The sequence below is a fragment of the Pterocles gutturalis genome, unplaced genomic scaffold (assembly GCF_000699245.1).
Source record: "Pterocles gutturalis isolate BGI_N339 unplaced genomic scaffold, ASM69924v1 scaffold14215, whole genome shotgun sequence".
Classification (NCBI taxonomy): Eukaryota; Metazoa; Chordata; class Aves; order Pterocliformes; family Pteroclidae; genus Pterocles; species Pterocles gutturalis.
The window spans coordinates 60,020-76,900 of NW_010143670.1; the positions used below are offsets into that span (position 1 = coordinate 60,020).

General features: G+C 40.3%; 1 protein-coding gene across 1 annotated transcript in view; it reads right to left on the reverse strand.

Annotated features, from left to right (window-relative positions):
- Window positions 1-16,457, reverse strand: part of PTPRB (protein tyrosine phosphatase, receptor type, B) — a gene marked incomplete at its 5' end in the record, with an annotated part of 36,446 nt that extends 19,989 nt beyond the window's left edge. The window contains 12 exons of the mRNA XM_010084829.1: window positions 725-988; window positions 1,625-1,894; window positions 2,784-3,047; window positions 3,765-4,028; window positions 4,938-5,201; window positions 6,163-6,426; window positions 7,711-7,977; window positions 10,072-10,332; window positions 12,012-12,281; window positions 13,718-13,981; window positions 15,548-15,805; window positions 16,179-16,457. Coding sequence (XP_010083131.1) covers window positions 725-988; window positions 1,625-1,894; window positions 2,784-3,047; window positions 3,765-4,028; window positions 4,938-5,201; window positions 6,163-6,426; window positions 7,711-7,977; window positions 10,072-10,332; window positions 12,012-12,281; window positions 13,718-13,981; window positions 15,548-15,805; window positions 16,179-16,457 — 3,189 coding nt within the window. The remainder of the gene's footprint in view (window positions 1-724; window positions 989-1,624; window positions 1,895-2,783; window positions 3,048-3,764; window positions 4,029-4,937; window positions 5,202-6,162; window positions 6,427-7,710; window positions 7,978-10,071; window positions 10,333-12,011; window positions 12,282-13,717; window positions 13,982-15,547; window positions 15,806-16,178) is intronic.
- Between the last annotated feature and the right edge of the window lie 424 nt (window positions 16,458-16,881).

A 16,881-nucleotide genomic window follows, 5' to 3' on the forward strand; every position in this document is an offset into this window, starting at 1 on the left:
ATGTAATAAACTAACAGCCACCACAGCTGGCCAAAAAGCCAGGAAGCATCAAGAGATATATCTCAATAGTTTCTTATTTTGAACTGCTATTGTCCCCAGAAGAGGCTGAAATGTTTACAATAGACTGTTTTGCAAATGTTAAGCAGCTTTTTCCCACTCAGTGTCTGGAAACATCCGATTTTGAGGTAGCTGAAGAAAGAGTAGAGGCAGTGGTACACAGTGGTTACTATATGGTGCCTCAGAGGATAAAGGAAGGTTTCACAGAGTGTCAGGGCTGCTAGAGCTGCTTAGGAAACTCTGCTTCCCTCACGTGGCAAAACAAACACGGAGCTGCACCCAGAGCTGCCCATGGGAAACAAGTTTTACTTCACTGGTAGATTGTCTGCCCCATTAACCCTACTTGCTTTGCCTTTTGTCTTTTACACTTGTAGACCACTATTGCTTTCAGGATGGGAGACAGTTGTTTTCCTTTAAGTCTTAAGCAGCATACATTGGGATATCCTTCTCCTGACCTGAGTACGTGGGAGCTATTGCTTCATTTTTCCTCTTGTAATCACATCATTCAGAATTTACCTTCTTTTTCTAATGTTTTTCATGTAACGAGACAATTTTGATATTTCTAATAATTGCTCTAATCTAGCATGAACATCAGATTCCGATCAGCTCACTGGTGTCCCTCATTAGCATTGCACTAGAGACAGATTATTTTCTTAGATGTTCTTGCCTGTTCTTCCAAAGACAGACGACTCATTAGTGAGGTCTCCGCTGTGGGTAACAATCACCATTCGATACATCCTGCCTTGCCTCAGGTTCTGAAACGAACATTGCTGGAGGTGCTGCTCTCCTGAAATCCTGTCATGAAGGGACTTGTCTGGGTTGTATAGGAAGATGTCATATGAATCAAGCTCCCCTTGTGAGGTGGTCCAGCTGAAGGACAGTCGGTCAGTGGTGTTCTCTGTGACCTTCAGATTTGTGACAGCTGCTGGAACTGAAAAGCAGGGTAAATGCAAGAGTAAATACCAGTGTCTAGCCACTAAGCTGAACCTTTAATAAAAGTAACAACTCATGGCTGGAATATATTTCAATTAAGCCCCGAGTAGTTAAGTAATGTCAACACCAACTTTCAGAAGCAATGGGAAGGCATTTATGAGGTGCCACTGAGTCTCTCCAATGCAGCGTTCACATTTCCCAGCAGGCCTGGTTCTCCAGCCTGTGCTCACACAGAACTGTCCATTAGTTTCCACAAGAAGCTTTAACTGAGTAAAGACTTCAAGGCTTGGCTCTAAGTTTAGAGGTGTGTATTAACATCAAATCCTGCTCTAAGAGCCCTGAGACTGTGAATTAAAAACTTGATGACAATAAAGCATTCTGATGGTTCCATAACAGAAATACTGGGGGAAGTATTCAGCACTTTGGTTCAATACCCTTACTATGTACTATGGCCACATTATTATGCTACCAAATTTCAGATTCATATATCAAGCACGTATCAGGAAAAATGACACATAAATATCTGGAGTCTGTTCCTACTGGAACCTTTCCAGAATCAGGATATACAGATGATTCATGTGTTTAATGATGTCTGACTGAGGTAACTACAAATAAACCGAGATGTTCTAATTACCTGTTCGACCAACAGTTTCTGCTCGTTTACTGAAGAGGCCACCGCTGACTGTCAAAACTTGTATTTTGTACTTCTTCCCGGCTAATAAATCTTCAAATTTGTGCTGTTTGGCAGTAGCTGGCTCTGATTTGTTGCTCAGGAGGATTCCTTGCTCATTCAAGAGCAGAATGTCATATCTTTCAGCTACACCAGGAGCTTTCTGCCACGTTACTAACAAGGAATGACTGCTGTAAGCATGATGGGCTAATAATTCCTGGACAGAAGCTGGAACTGGAAGGAACAATTAAAGGCGGGACATTACCAGGTGAAATACGGACCATTCAATACACAATCATGAACAGAGTAACTAATGGGGAATATATTTATACATGTGCATGTTCAGTTGTGGGAAAAGGGATATCTGTACATGTGTTTGCACAAGCAAACAATTCCTAGACATAAATACAATCAGATGAAGCTACAGAGCATCACTGACATCTGAACTGGGCATGGAGAAGCAAGAAATATACATTAATTTTCATGAAAAGAGGGAGAAGGAGAGCGAAATGAACTGACCAAAACAGTAAGGCATGTGAAAAAGAACTGAAAAACAAAGAAGGGGTAAAATGGTGCAAAATAGTGGCACAGAAGAGATAACTTTAGTCAGCAGCTGTTGCACAAAAGTCAAGGCCACAGCAAACACATGCAGGTGCTTAAATAGAGAGGAGGGATTAAAAACAAGGTGTTCCACTGTTTGTGAGTCCTGACACGCAGTATATTGGGTCAATACATTGTCTAACAAGCCTTGACCATTCCATGGGTTCTGCTAGAACACAGTATTTGACTACATGGAGCCCTGCAGATGTATGTGTCAGATGGGTACAGGCACAGGACTGCGGAGGGCTGGAACTGCATTAATCCTATAAAGGCACATTTTGGGCTCGGGACTTGAACTCCACACACATTTACCCAGGTAAAGATACTCATGTGACAGATCTCACTGGTATTAACAGAGTCACGTCTAAGTGATTGCAAGAGTGAGGACTCATGCTCTTTCAGACAGAAGCTGCTTGGTCTGGGTCTCCCCATTTCCAATGGTATGTTCATAAACATTATTAAATAAGGGTCAGCTTCTGGGAAGATATAATGTAACTTGCTCCTTGTCTCAAAAGAAACGTACTTGTTCTCCCAAAAGCTTCTAAGCTGTTGTGCAAAGTGCCACTGTTAGATTGCACCACCACCCGGTACTGCTCCCCAGCTTCCAACTTGTGAAACATGTGCTCAGAGACGTGTTTGGAGACACTCTGGGAATCAAGCTGATGGTTTTGTTGAAATATAGCCACTGTGTAGGAATCAACATCTCCACCTCCAGGACTCCAGCTCACTTTCAGGCTGTTTGTCATGCCGTTGGGTGACACATGAATGTTTCTGACCGCACTTGGAACTGGGGAAAGAAAAAAGAACACAAAGGCACCTCCTCACAATTTCCTGTTTGATTCGGACTTTTTAATTCCTACTTCTTGTGGCCACAGTAAATGAGTCAAAGGACAAAGAGCACTTACAGGTACAAGTAATTTCACTCACGGGTAAATACAAGTAAAGCTGAAGGCATTTGTGTAGGATTGTTCCATTTTAAAAAAAGCAATTCTATGTGTTTACAGGAAGAAACATAAAGAAAAAGCAAGCTAAACAGAAAAAACATTTGTGTTCTTTTATCTGGATAACCTCCTTCTCCTCCGAATGGCGCTTTAGAAACATCTCAGAAAATCAAAGCTCTTTATGTACACTTACTCAGGCATTTTGCAGTTATAATCTCACCCATTCATTTCAGGTGGGTAAACAGAGGCATAAAATATCCTAAATGATTTCGCTAGAGATACTAAGCAAACTGACATCCATGGGAATAACAGAAACCCGAACACTGACATCTCAATACTATTGCTATGCAACAAATCAAATTATTTGCCAATAATCAAATATGGGTGCCTGTGCACAGATCAAGTTGGTTGAAGTACTACTGTGATTTTTCAATGACATCTGCTGTCTTCGTGCCAGTGTTACAGGAGTTCAAATAAGATCGTGGTTCTCTCTTGATTTTCTGTGCCTCATTCTTTCCTCTAGAGAAGCCTCAACACACTTTAAGTACCACATTATTTCTTACTTGTCAGGCCTTCTATGAACGTAGCACGTTGTGCATCTCCACTGATTGTCAAGACAAGAATTTTGTATAGACGTCCTGGAGTCAGAGCTGTGAACCAGTACTCCTCAATGGTGTTCCCAAGGAAAATGGGTGGGAAGATCTTCATATCATTGAAGAGGAGCTGAATCTCGTATTTATCAACATCTCCCTCAGCCTTTGACCAAGTTACCTGCAGATCTTCCGTGCTTCTGTTACTAAGAGTCAGTTCCTTCACTGACTCTGGCACTAAAGAGGTGAAAAGAAAGAAACTTCTCAGTACTTCTTACTGGATCACAGCAAAAAGATAACAGCTCTGAGGCAATGCTCCTGAGCTAAAACTTTTCATGCAGTTCCCTAGGAAAAGCAGTAGATTGCACTTATTTACAAGGGTTGCTGCTTGTGGTTTGCACCACACCTAACACTGGAATGTCCCATTTCAGAACAGGGATTCCACAATCTATCAGCATGAAAATAATAAACAGATAATAACAGAGCCTGCAGGGAGTTTGCATAGCCAATAAAAATTGAGTAGGATCTGCATGTACAACAAATGTGGTGGAAAGAGGCGCAAGCTAATGGAACCCAAGGCAAGCAGTCTATGTGATGCAGCACCACCCTGTGCAATTTCCAGCTCCTGCCAAATGCAGGTCAGTTATTTTTGCCCAGTGCTACATCTGTGTTAATAAACTTGGTTTCTTAGCATCCAGATCCCTGCCAGCTCACAACTAGCCACCTTACCACTCTTGCCCCATGCTCTCCAACTCCAGTTCTTGGGGTAATTTGAGTAGAGTGAGTTGTAGCCTATCTTCTTCCTTATACATTTCCATGACCAGAAAAACCTGTCTTGTACATTCTGGCATAGCTTAAGCATAAATACTAAGCTTATGTGTAAATCTGTACAAGTGTTTTTCAGTTTTCCATGTTTGAAGATTTGCTTTCCAAGTTCACAACACAGGTCTCTTCTTTAATTTTCTATGTCTGTAACTTAAAAATTGTTCATAAGCTAAATATTGCCTTCCATATTTGGAATGACACATATTCAAAGAGTCACACTCAACATCCTATGTTAAAATCACATAAGATTTTTGAGCCCAGCTATGGTAAACAGACAAAAATCCTGGAGTGTCTCAGGATGTTTCTGAGGTATTTACTTACTTGTTCTGCCATAGACCCTTTCACTAGTTTCATATTTCCCACTCCTTGTGCTGACTGTGACACTGTACTGCCTCCCTGGGACCAGATTAGTGAACACACATTCATTTTCATCTTTTGGGACGCTTTTTGTTTGGATGAAATCATTGTTGTTCTTGATGATCACTTCATAATTATCAAAATATCCAGAGGCATGTAACCAGGACACCTTCAAGTAGTCACTTCTGGCTGAGTTGCTGACAGTAAGTCCCTGAACACTTGAAGGGACTGAAAGAAAAAACACAATTAAAAATTCAGAAAGCAATAACTTCTTGAAGTAACAAGAATTGCTGTAGTGGACTATATTTGTGGTAATTACCAGACTTTTATGATGAAGTTGCAAAAAGACCACAATGTGGATTTAAGCAATACCCTACCCTCTAAAATATTAACTCTGCAGTTTCCAGGCTGCTTTACATCATATGAGAATATTTTGTCTTTCCAATTTTTGGTCTTTTGGAACTTGGTCAGTTTTGCTTATAGCAGTGAGTTCCATAGTTTCACACCAGTCCTGAATTTGCTTCTCCTCAGTTAAATGGCTGTCCTTTGGATTTTAATTTCCATCATGAGAAGACTAAAATTATACTAACTCCATACTCTCTGTTGTTTTAACACCCCTTACCATCTTTCTTTTATTCTACTGGTTTACCAAGAGTAAAGTCCCAGTCTTTTCAATCCTTGAGGAAGTTTTAAAATGTTTTCCATTGGAAAACACCTGTCTCTGTAATTTCTCTGTTCCTGTTATAATCTCCTTGAACACTGCATGACCAAAACCAATACACATGGATGTTACTCATTTATGGGACACCTTATTAATATTTTACTAGTTACCTGCTGCTATCCTGTTCTTTCAGTGTCTGAGTAACTTTTTGGGGGGATGTTCTGCAGGATATAACTGAAGAGCCAAGTAGAAGGGTTAAGGGCAGGAAAATGCAGTTCAGCCAAAACTGATAAATGATTTCTGCTTGCTTACAAGGACTGACACATGACTTTTATTCATGCTAAAATAATTTTGTATGACATAAAGCAGCAGTAGGGGCATAAGACTAAGTCTGTAAAGCTGTAATTTTACAGTTTGATCCTCCAGCCCCTACACACCTATCCCCGTTTGGTCAGATAGTGACAGATCATTGAAAATGGCTATGCAAAGTGCTTATGGCAGCTGTATTCGCTCAGAGGCTCTTTTTACCTGTTCGTTCCTGGCTGAAGGAATAATTTTCATACTTCCCACTCTTTGTGGTTATCATCACATTGTAAAGTGTCCCAGGCGTAAGGCTGCTGAAGGAGCATTCACTGAAGGATTTGGAAATGGTGAGAGTCTGAACAATCTGGTCATCATGAGAGAGTGTTACCACATAACTGTCTACATCTCCAGAAGCCGGCAGCCAAGAAACACTGAGGTAGTCACTGCGACCTGAGTTATTCACTGTTACTCCAGTCACACTGGAAGGAACTGTGCAATAAAGAGGAAAAAACAGAAGAGCTTTAACTAGTCAATTCCTACTGTTGTGTGAATGCCTGGAATGCCACCCTGCAAAATAAGCAGTCTGGGACTCCTGAGGAGCTCTGCACTGACTCCCACTGAGCACCACTCATCCACTTTTTTGAATACACTGAAGGAAATTGTCTTTGGTGGCATGATCACAGCACTTCTAAAATCCCAGAAGATGAGTTATCCTCTCAAATTGCCATTCATCAGTAATAGCAATAACTGCTGAGGCTTGTATGAAGTTGAGGTCCATAGACACCTAGTGGTCAAAACAAGAATGCAATTTGTTTTTCAAGCCAGCAAGGTGAGCTCAAAGGTTACACATTGCCAGAACTACCATCAGTTAGGTACAAAACTATCAGAGTTATTACAGGGGCAAACCCTAATCACAATGAACTGCCACATTTTCACTGGACTCTGAGGAAATGAACTGACTTACCTCAGTAAAGGGGCTGCCCTTCAGCTGTCAGAGTCAAAAATATTAGAAGACTTTACAAAATATGTCTATGTACTTTAAGCCTTTTAGTGTTATTATTCTCCAATTGCTTTTCTTTTTTTTTTTTTTTTTTTTTTTTACCTGAAAATAGTTGTCTTCAGGAGAACATTGGAGAAAACTGCAGAATGCATGGCCTTTGCCAAATTCATGTAAAGGGTGAAACTGCTCTGTGTTGTCTATTTTTCCCTCTATTTAAATATCCAAAGGACTGGTATTACATTTCATGCATTATTGAACTTACAGAAATAAGTTTGCAATAGCAAATCCTGTCCTACGCAGCATAGAAGGGTCTCATAATGAGTAATTAACCCTGACGGACATTCTTTAACGTGGGATTAGAGAAAAAGAATGGGCCATGAGAGACTGAGACACAAATTCATCCCACTACTTCAGGCACCTGATTTGCACACCTAAATAAGGAGCAATCACCCTTCACTGCCATCTAGTCAATGGAACAAGAAATTCCCTTCCAAGGAGTGATTCACCCAATACAGTTGCCCATCACTCTTGGGGCATATTTTTGTCTTCACTACAGAGTGATCCTGTTGTACGCCGAGCAGTTAGCTCCCTAAAGCTACGCTAAAATAAATCTGGACCCATAGTGTTCCTGGGGTCACACACAGGAATTATATGTCTGAAACACTCGTATTTCTGAATTCTCGGTCCAGTGGCTTAATCACAAGGCCATTCCCTTTAATAAATTCAGCTTTTAGGAACTGACAAAAGACATGCTGGAGTATTTTCCTTTTTACCTGTTCTCCCCTCTGCAATCGTTTGCCTTGAAGATATTCCCCCACTGACGGTGGTGACAACAACTGAATAGAGTCCTCCAGGTTTCAGGGGATAGAAGTGGTATCCGTTGGTTTCACTGGGAACAGTCTCATTTTTAATGACAACATTCTCATGAATCAGTAGCACCTGGTACGAGTCTACATCTCCCAGCGCTCTTGTCCAGTTGGTGAACAAGCTGTTGGTTGATCCCTGACTTGTCACAGTCAGACCAGTCACTTGGGCTGGCACTGCAAAAAAAAAAAAAAATTGTCATAATGTTACTGAGGAGAAACAAAATAAAACAAAACAAAATCCCCCAAATAACCCAACTTCAGTCACACTAAGGAAGTGCATCAAAAGAACATTCTAATTTGCAGCCAGACTCAACAGGACTAAAAATAATCTAACCATGGACTGCTTCCTGTCTGATGGGATGTGGTCTATGGGAAACTATCTAAGCCATAGAAAGGTCTTGCAGGCTTTAGGACAGCTTTTCTCAGTCAGACCAAAATGATTCAAGATCAGTGAACGGGAAGAGATGGCATTTTATAAATACCATTAAACAAAAGCCGTCAGTTTAGAAAATGACTTGGTTTTGTGACGACTATTTCAAATACAGTCTGTCTTTCATTTTCCCTTTTCTCTCCTATTCCACATCTCTCATTCCTATAAAATGGCAAACTAGCTTGATGAATACCTCAAGCACAGTCATCTATACCTCAGAGAAGTGTCAGACCCTTTAATTTTGGGGGTAACTTATTTTGGGGGTAATTTATTTTAGGGGTAAAGTTTTGAGATGGATGGGTTTGGTTTTGCTTTTTTACATCAGAAGATCTTCAGGATACTAACTTTTCTAGCACCAAAAGATGATTTAACTGCTAAACTAACATGACATTTATCTAAGTACAAGCTGGTGAACTTAGCCAGACCAAAAAGGAAAAGAAAGAACAGAAAGGAATAGAATATCTAGCACAAAACAACTGAAACAAGGAACCCTTTAACTTTACATAATGTAACTGCAAGCTTAATCTCTTGTTTTATATCAACTTTTTTGCATATGTAGTATTGGAATAGCAATCATTAACAAAAGCTAGAAAATTAGGCACATAGCTGAAAAAAACAAAATGTGCACTTAAAACTGAATAAAAAATCCCACCTGCTTTATAATACTGTCATAACATAGCAAGGTCCAACAAGAAACAGAAGGGCCAGATTTCTATGCTAAAGGCACTTCCAGTGACACCTCAGGCTTCACTGGTAGCTGACCAACCTGGGAAGCATGTAAGACCTATTTCTGTCATATTTACAGCAATATTTTGCAAGCCTAATAGGTTGTCCTACTGAAAAGATTGAGTAATTAAGACCTACATTTAAATTCATTTATGTTCTTCTTCATCACTTTGAATGTCATGCTGACACACTATCCCTGTCTGATGTATTTTCAAGCATTGATTCACACTAGTGAAGTGGGACACTGTACTCTATGCCTGAATAGGCCTCCTAAAGGGGTGTAAGGCAGAAGGAAGTGAAATCCCAGATATCTAATCACATAGCAGAGAAATGAACATGTAAGTAAAACTTTTCAGGCTGTGGAAGGAGTTACAACACTTCAGTAAGGACTCCTATCAAGCCATAGGCATGATTAGATTCATACACTAGCAGCTTGTTTTGACCTGTGCTGTGCCAGACCAGAGCTACATTTTAAGACTTTGCTTGCACTGAAGAATGCATAAATCAAACAGAGTAAAGCAACACATATGGTTTAAAACTTGTACACGTGCACAAAATTAGTACCCTGCAGGGGGCGGGAATGGGACCTTGCTTGTGTCACAGCCATCATCCTAAGTAACAGATACAGATTTTGGAATCAGAAGAGCAGAGAGACACAAAACACATTTTCAAGGTCACATATGTTTTGTGTCTGTCAACCTCGGAACGTTCCCCCTAAAGCAACATTTCCCTGTGTGGTGGTTAGGGGTTTTTTTCCAGATGATGAATGCTTTGAATCAAGGAAGTGACCTTCCTGAAGATACCCAGTGAAAATTGCTCTTCTCATGTGGAATCTTTTGCTATTGTAGATTGATCAGATGTGACATAATATTTCAGAAAACTGTTCTGCTAAGAGTTATACACCCATTTCCCCAAAATCTTAAATAAATACTGCAAGATAACTGGCAATCAGAAATGAGAGACTCGGAAACATAACTTTTCTATTGAAGAAATGGATGGAAACTCAAGACTTTTGATATTCAGCCACTGAGTTCATTCAGTTAACTACAAGGCAAAGAAAGTTGTTAATGGTTAACAGAAGCAAATATTAAAATAGTTTGACAGGATGATACCTGTTCTCCCTTCCACTGAAGTCCAGTTGCTTAAAATACCACTAATGGTAGTGACAGTAGCTGTATATTTTCTGCCAGGTACCAAGTCAGTGAAAGTGAATTCCTTAGCTTCTTTTGCAAGCCCTTTTTTTATGACAGTAAGATCACTGTCTCCCAATGAAACCACATAGCTGTCCCATTCCGCTACAGGGGTCATCCACATGACACTAAGTGAAGATTCATTAGCGTGCTTCATGCGGAGCTGGAGAACGGGCTCTGGAGCTGTAAAAGTACACAAATATCATGATGAGAACAGGACTTTGTAGTGAACACACACGGCACATCTCAAGCTGCTGCAAGGAATCTGTTCTGTAAGACAGAAATGTGACAGCAACAGAGTATTTGTAATCAAGAGGAGGTTCTTTACCTTTCTCTAAGAAGCCAATCTTACAAATCTAGTATTTGTGCTACTCTTCCAGTAATGGGCTGTAGCAGCAGACTTTAGCAATGCATTATGGCTGTAATGCTTAGGTTTAAACTTATGCCAGGATATATATTTTGGTATGAATGGAAATGCAGTGAAGTCAGTGAGCCGCCTCTTGAAGTGTGGGTGCTAGACAGGGATATAAAACAATTGTACCATAAAACAGACCTACACCAGTTTAGCTGTAACAAATAAGGATGCAAATTATAGGGTCAGAGTGACATTGATTTTGTACTGGTTCATATCTCAGTGAAGTTAGGAGACACTCCAAAAGAAAGAATTTGATCAGTGAACTTCTTTGTGTGTGTGTCTGTGTGTGCATGCACACAGAGGGCATCTGTTACCTAATGGAGTCCCCTGATCCGATTTTGTCCCTGTTATGCTGAAATCCACCTCACTTTCCAAGACTGTGGGTTTACATAAGAGCAAATTAAGTCAGAATAGGGCCCAATACCTATGGTTCATAACAGGTACATTATGTCCCTGACTGTGGGTCAAATACAGTTGTGATACACCCACTGCTGGATATTATTTATTGGACTATCTTCTAATCACTGAGTTGTGTCAATTAAAAGGAACACCATAAACTGAAATAATTTCTAACATTGATCAAAGTAAGCAGGAAGAGAATCTGCCTTCCTCTGATCAAGTTGGCTAGAAGTTACAGAAAGTTCCAGTTCTGTAGCAACTACTGGTCTTGCTATTATGTAAAATCAACAAAATGAAGCCCTTGGGGAATGACAGGTAAGGGTGTAGCAGGAAAGGCAGGCACCAGGAAGTGTGAGGATAAAGCAGGGTGGACCTATCTTATCTCACATTCTCCTGTAAGACAAGGCTCAGGCTTGAGCCTTGCCTGATACTCCTCCTCCAAGTCTTGTTGTCCTCTGAACTGCCCTTATTTTGCATTCACAGAGCATTAACCATTCACAGAACCATTAACAATAATACTGCAACTATTTTTTAAGTTTGAAGCAATCAGATGTGGCTTTGACATGAATGCTCCAAAGGAATTCCAGTATGTCACTGCAGTGTATATGGATTTCCTTTGGAAAGCCTGACTTGAACTGGCCTTTTTATTTCTGGAGCAGAAGGAACAAGAATTGGGACATTATGGAAGAGCCACAGTAACATACACCTCAGCCAGTTTTGGTTAACATTGATACCAATTAGTTATACAAGCTGACAAATAAACCAGTTTGCCACTGAATATACTGATGGACAATACAGAAAAATATTGCTCTCTTCAAAGAACTATGTAGGGTGCCTGCAATCAGCTTTTATTTACCACAAAAATAACCCTGAAAGTTTTCGTAGAACTTCTAAAAATCACTATTTCTGTTTTCCACAAGGGAGCTCCTTTTCATTGTATTAATACTGAAACTCGTCTGTGGATTCCCATGTACTATTTCTTCCTGATTGTCCACAGAGCCCAGATGAACATTTTGCACTTTCACAGCTCCTGGAGGAGCACGCTGACCTGTTCTCCCTGTGCACCTAGTCTTGCTCTGTAAATTGCCACTCTCCACAACGATGTCCACGTCGTACTGCCTCCCCGGGATGAGGCCCACGTCGTGGATGAGGTACTCGCTGGTGTCCTTCTCCAGGGTGATGTTGAGCAGCAGGGCCGAGCGGTTCCAGAGGAGCAGACGGTACCTCTCCCAGTCTCCCGCAGGGGGCAACCAGGTCACTCGCAGAGACCTCAGCCAGCCACCACCGCCGGCTTTCAGCTCAGAAACTTTCTGGGGAACTGAAATACAGAGATTTAGAGAGTAATTTTGAAGCAGGGTATTTCTAGTAAGATGTAAATGCAGACTGGCAAAACCTGTCTCACAGAGTAGCTATTGTAGAAGCACTTGGATCAGTTAGAGCAAAGTGAGGTATCTTGTTACAAAGGCTGGCATTCATTTTAAAGGTAATTCTGACTCTTCCCCACACAAATCACTCACTTTTGCACTGTTGGTTTCTGACATCAGAAATGGGAAACCTTTCTTGGGGCAGGCAAAATCTCCCCCGTGCACTTCTCAGATGCATCGTGCAGTTTTCAGTTAGCTTCCCAGTTGTTTCCTGGACTTAAGTTCACTTAGAAACTCTCAATCAAATTTTCAAAGCTAAACCAAAACTTCAATCACTATGGGCCAAATTCTGTTCTCAGCAGCAGAAATGCAATGTCTGACGGGTTCTTCCACAAAGCCCTTGTATGTCCTACTCTCTCCCAGCTGTAAGGCACTGAGGTTCAACCTGAGGTCTATTAAAGCATCCACTCCGTCCTGTCCTCCACTTCAAGGGTCCTGAATTTACATACTCAACCTTCCTGCCCTACTGCTGCAGGTCACACTGGACCACGGAAACTTTCCTGATTTTCACAGAATAATTAAATATTAACCACACCAAGCAGAGACTGGAAGACAGATGCAGACCCGTAGGTTAGGATACCTCTAGCTTAATGTTAGGACCCAGAGATTATCATTGGAGCCCTGAGACCATTAGCAAGTATTAACTGTAAACTACAAGGCTAGAATCATGCCCTGGGCTGGGCTGGTTTGGAGATGACATGCCTTTGTGGTCAGTAATGCTGTGGGAGAATTATGCCAGGATTTTTCAGGTTCAGGACTCACAAAAAAGACAACCTGAAAGAAAATCATACTTCCAAAAGAAGACATAAAAACCATAATCCACCTCTACCCAGGCTTGCACATGCCTTCCTTAATCCATGCTGTTGGTAGTAAAGAAAGTTGAGACCTTTTCCTATTTGTAGATTTGTGTCTGGAGCAAGGGATAATATTAGACCTTACAAAATTACTTAAAAATCTGTTAATGATTTGACTACATGCAGACTTCCCCACAATGTAACTCATTTTATATACTATACTGAGTTGAATTCAAGATAACAAAGTTGGTCAGAAGTGCAGCAGTGGGGAACAGCTCTGTAACAGACTCACCCAACTATAAGGTCCAAAATGCATTATTGTTTCCTGCTCCCAAGCTATGCTGGAGCTGCTTTTGGCTGCCAGATTACCTGTTGCCAGAGAGTCAGGAAAAGGTACTCCCGGAAAAATGTTGTGCTCTTTTATCTTATTTTGCCTGGAATACAAATCATTTTGTCTCCTACAATGATCTTCTACAAGGCCAATGTAGGAATAAATAGCATTGGTTACAATGTTCTTACTGAAGCAGAAGACTTACATGTCCTGCCAGTTGCCATCCGATCAGTAAACAGTTCACCACTGACAGTGCGGGCAGTAACCTGATAAAGACGTCCTGGAGTTAGATTGTCAAAATGAGACTCTGTGACCGGTGGCTGTAGAGTTTTGACTTCTTTAACTGATCCAAAATGAGACAGAGTGATATTGTAGAAATCAAGGCTTCCTGAAGGTCTTCTCCACTTAACTTTTAAAGTATCTAAGCTGTCATCGTTAGTCACCATCAAATCTAAGACTTCAGCTGGGGCTAAAAAAAGAAAATGAGAAAGAGAACAAAATACTTCCAACTACAGAACATATAAGACCTGCTGTGTCTAAACTGTGATAGTTAAGTTTTGCTTTTCAATAGTTATATGAGATGGAGTACGAATGATTGTGCCTGAACAGTGAGAGGACAAAGTCTGGTCACAGTGAAACTGAACGCATCCCTGTTTAAGATATTCCGCTGCTGAGAGTGACACCTCTTATGATGCCCAATCTTCTTTCACAGAATAGAAAATCTGTTTGCCATGTCTGCACTCACACTAGTAATTTTGACTATAAAAACAGACCAGGTACATGCTCCTAGGAACAGAGACGCCTGTGTACATTTTGGTAAACACTTCAGCATCATTAGAGTTATGCCTGATTTACACCAGTGTAGAAGGGACTGGAATCAAACTCCTTTATTCAAATGCTCCACCAAAGAACAGCATAGCCACCTCTAATATCTTAATGTCTCAGGCTTGGGGCACACTAGGTACTGAAATGGAGGACCATGCTGCAAATTAGATGGAGTGCTTTCATGGAAAACCCATGAGATTTAAAATTTTTGCACCCCACAACAGGAAAAAATAAAAAAAAATCTGAAGAAATAAAATGAAATGTGAGTATAATCCCCAGAATGGCCAGTGCTAGGTGACAACAACACTCACCTGTGTGCCCTAGACATCACAATTATGATTATGATTTCTGTAGGAGAAACTGCACCTTATGTTTCCCAGAAATTAAGGAAAGCAAAGGTATGACCCTGTTTTTGCTTACATGAGTGTTTTAACCATTGGACTCTAGTAGGATGTCATCTTATCTTTCTCTCTATGACTACAGAACTCTACCCTGAAAAGCCTTCCTGAGGAAAAAACTTCATTTCTAAAACTGGTTCTGTGAATCAATACTTCTCTGTGAAAAAAAAACAACCAACAAAACAAAACAAAACAAACCACCCTCAACATTCTGTTTTGAAGTTCTTAACCTGCTCTACATTTTTCTCACTTCCTTTTCATCAGTGCAGCTATTTTGCAATCCAGAGAGAAAAAAGTCACAGAAAATACTTTTTTTTTTCAAAACTCACAAGCTGTACATCTCCCATTCAGCTAAGTAAGAATCATGGAGCTAAACTGTCTTCAGTACTGTGAAATGACTAGACTACACACTGCCTTAACTCACTGAAGAAGTTCATTCAGGAATCAGATGAAGCTTTTTCACAGATGTGAGGTGATACTAGGGCACTTGGGTTGTTAACACCTAACTTTACATATTTAAGTGAGCTGCCTACATTAAGCAGTGCAGCTACATTAGCTGCAGACACCCTACAAGCTAATTTAGCCGATAACTTTGCTGCAGTGCTACCTTAGGGAGCTAAATAAGCTTATGGTGTCTCCAACTCCCTCTATAGCCTTTGGAGAGAAACACCTGCCATGGGTAATTTGGCCACTGAAGTCTGGGAATATACACTTGGAATACGAATCATTTATTATTCTGACATATGTCCTGTAATATTATTAGATTATGGCCTTAGCTTCTTGTTCTGTTGTCATGAATTCTGAAATCATACCTGTTCTGACTGTTTGAAAACTGCTGCTCTCCAATCCTGCAGCCTGGGTTGTGATAGAGAGGTTATAGAGGTGGCCCGCTGGAAGTCCTGAAAAAGTGTAGGAGGTCAGAGGATCTTCTTGGTGAATCTCATGAACCGGGACATGATTATCCAGTAACACCAGCCTGTAACGATCCACGTGCCCGGAGCCAGGAGACCACGAAACATGGATAGTGTCCGTCTTGACACTGACCTGAATGTTTTTCACAGGGGATGGCACTGTTGGAATAAAACCCACATGCTTAAGGCCTAATGATTATCTCCACAATTTCAGCAATTTTGAACAGATTTACTTTTGAAATATGTTGAATTTCTTTAGGGTCAGCAAAAACCCAACCCTAAACTTATGTCCAAATACACTAAAACAACATACCTCCAGTCTTAGCAAACAACTCTTCACATTAATCAGACATTCATGTTTTGTTTATTTCTACTTATAAACAATCAATATTTACATACATGCATATATATATATATATATATCTATCTTGCCAGGTAGAAGAATTATATATATTCGTTAACTTCAAAACGCAGAACTGAAAAATACCCTAAGTGGTTTTATTTAGATGAACTACAACAAAAGAAGTCCTACCAGTAGATCCACTAATGTGAAGTTCTGGAGTACTCTTATTTCCAGCAACTGCACTGAGGACAATGTTGTATTTATTCCCAGGGATGAGATTGGAAAAAGTATTTTCTGTTTTTGAAATTCTTCCTGGTATTGAGACTTCTTGTATCTTTTTATTTTCATGATCAAATAACACTAGGTTATACAAGTCCACCTTTCCTGAGGAAGGATCCCACTGAACCTGCAAGCTTTTGAGTGTAGTTTTTTCCTTATTAATTTCAAAACGAGGTGGTGGTACGGGATCTGTAGTTAAAAAAAAAAACACTAAACAACAACAAAAAAAGAAAACATATACATTTCTCGAACTGAGATTGTCTGAAGTTTTACACAGCAGCACAAAAAACCATCCAAAACTCTCCCTTTATCATCATCATGCTGCCAATGCTTTTCAAAAAGTCTTTTTCCTTCCATTTATAGACGTCATCTCATTGAAACCTGTCTACATGAGAGTCATGCAGAGTTCAGAAATGTTACTTGGGTATATGTGTACACGCTCACTCTCACACATGCACACATGTAGAAAAACAGTTGTGGATGTATATAACAAGCTTGGAAATCTGTTCATAGTAAAACTGCAACAACTTTAACAAGAAACAGCAAACACGAAAACCCAGCAAATTACACTCAATGCCTCAGTGTAATGTAGCATTACAGATACAATGGTATC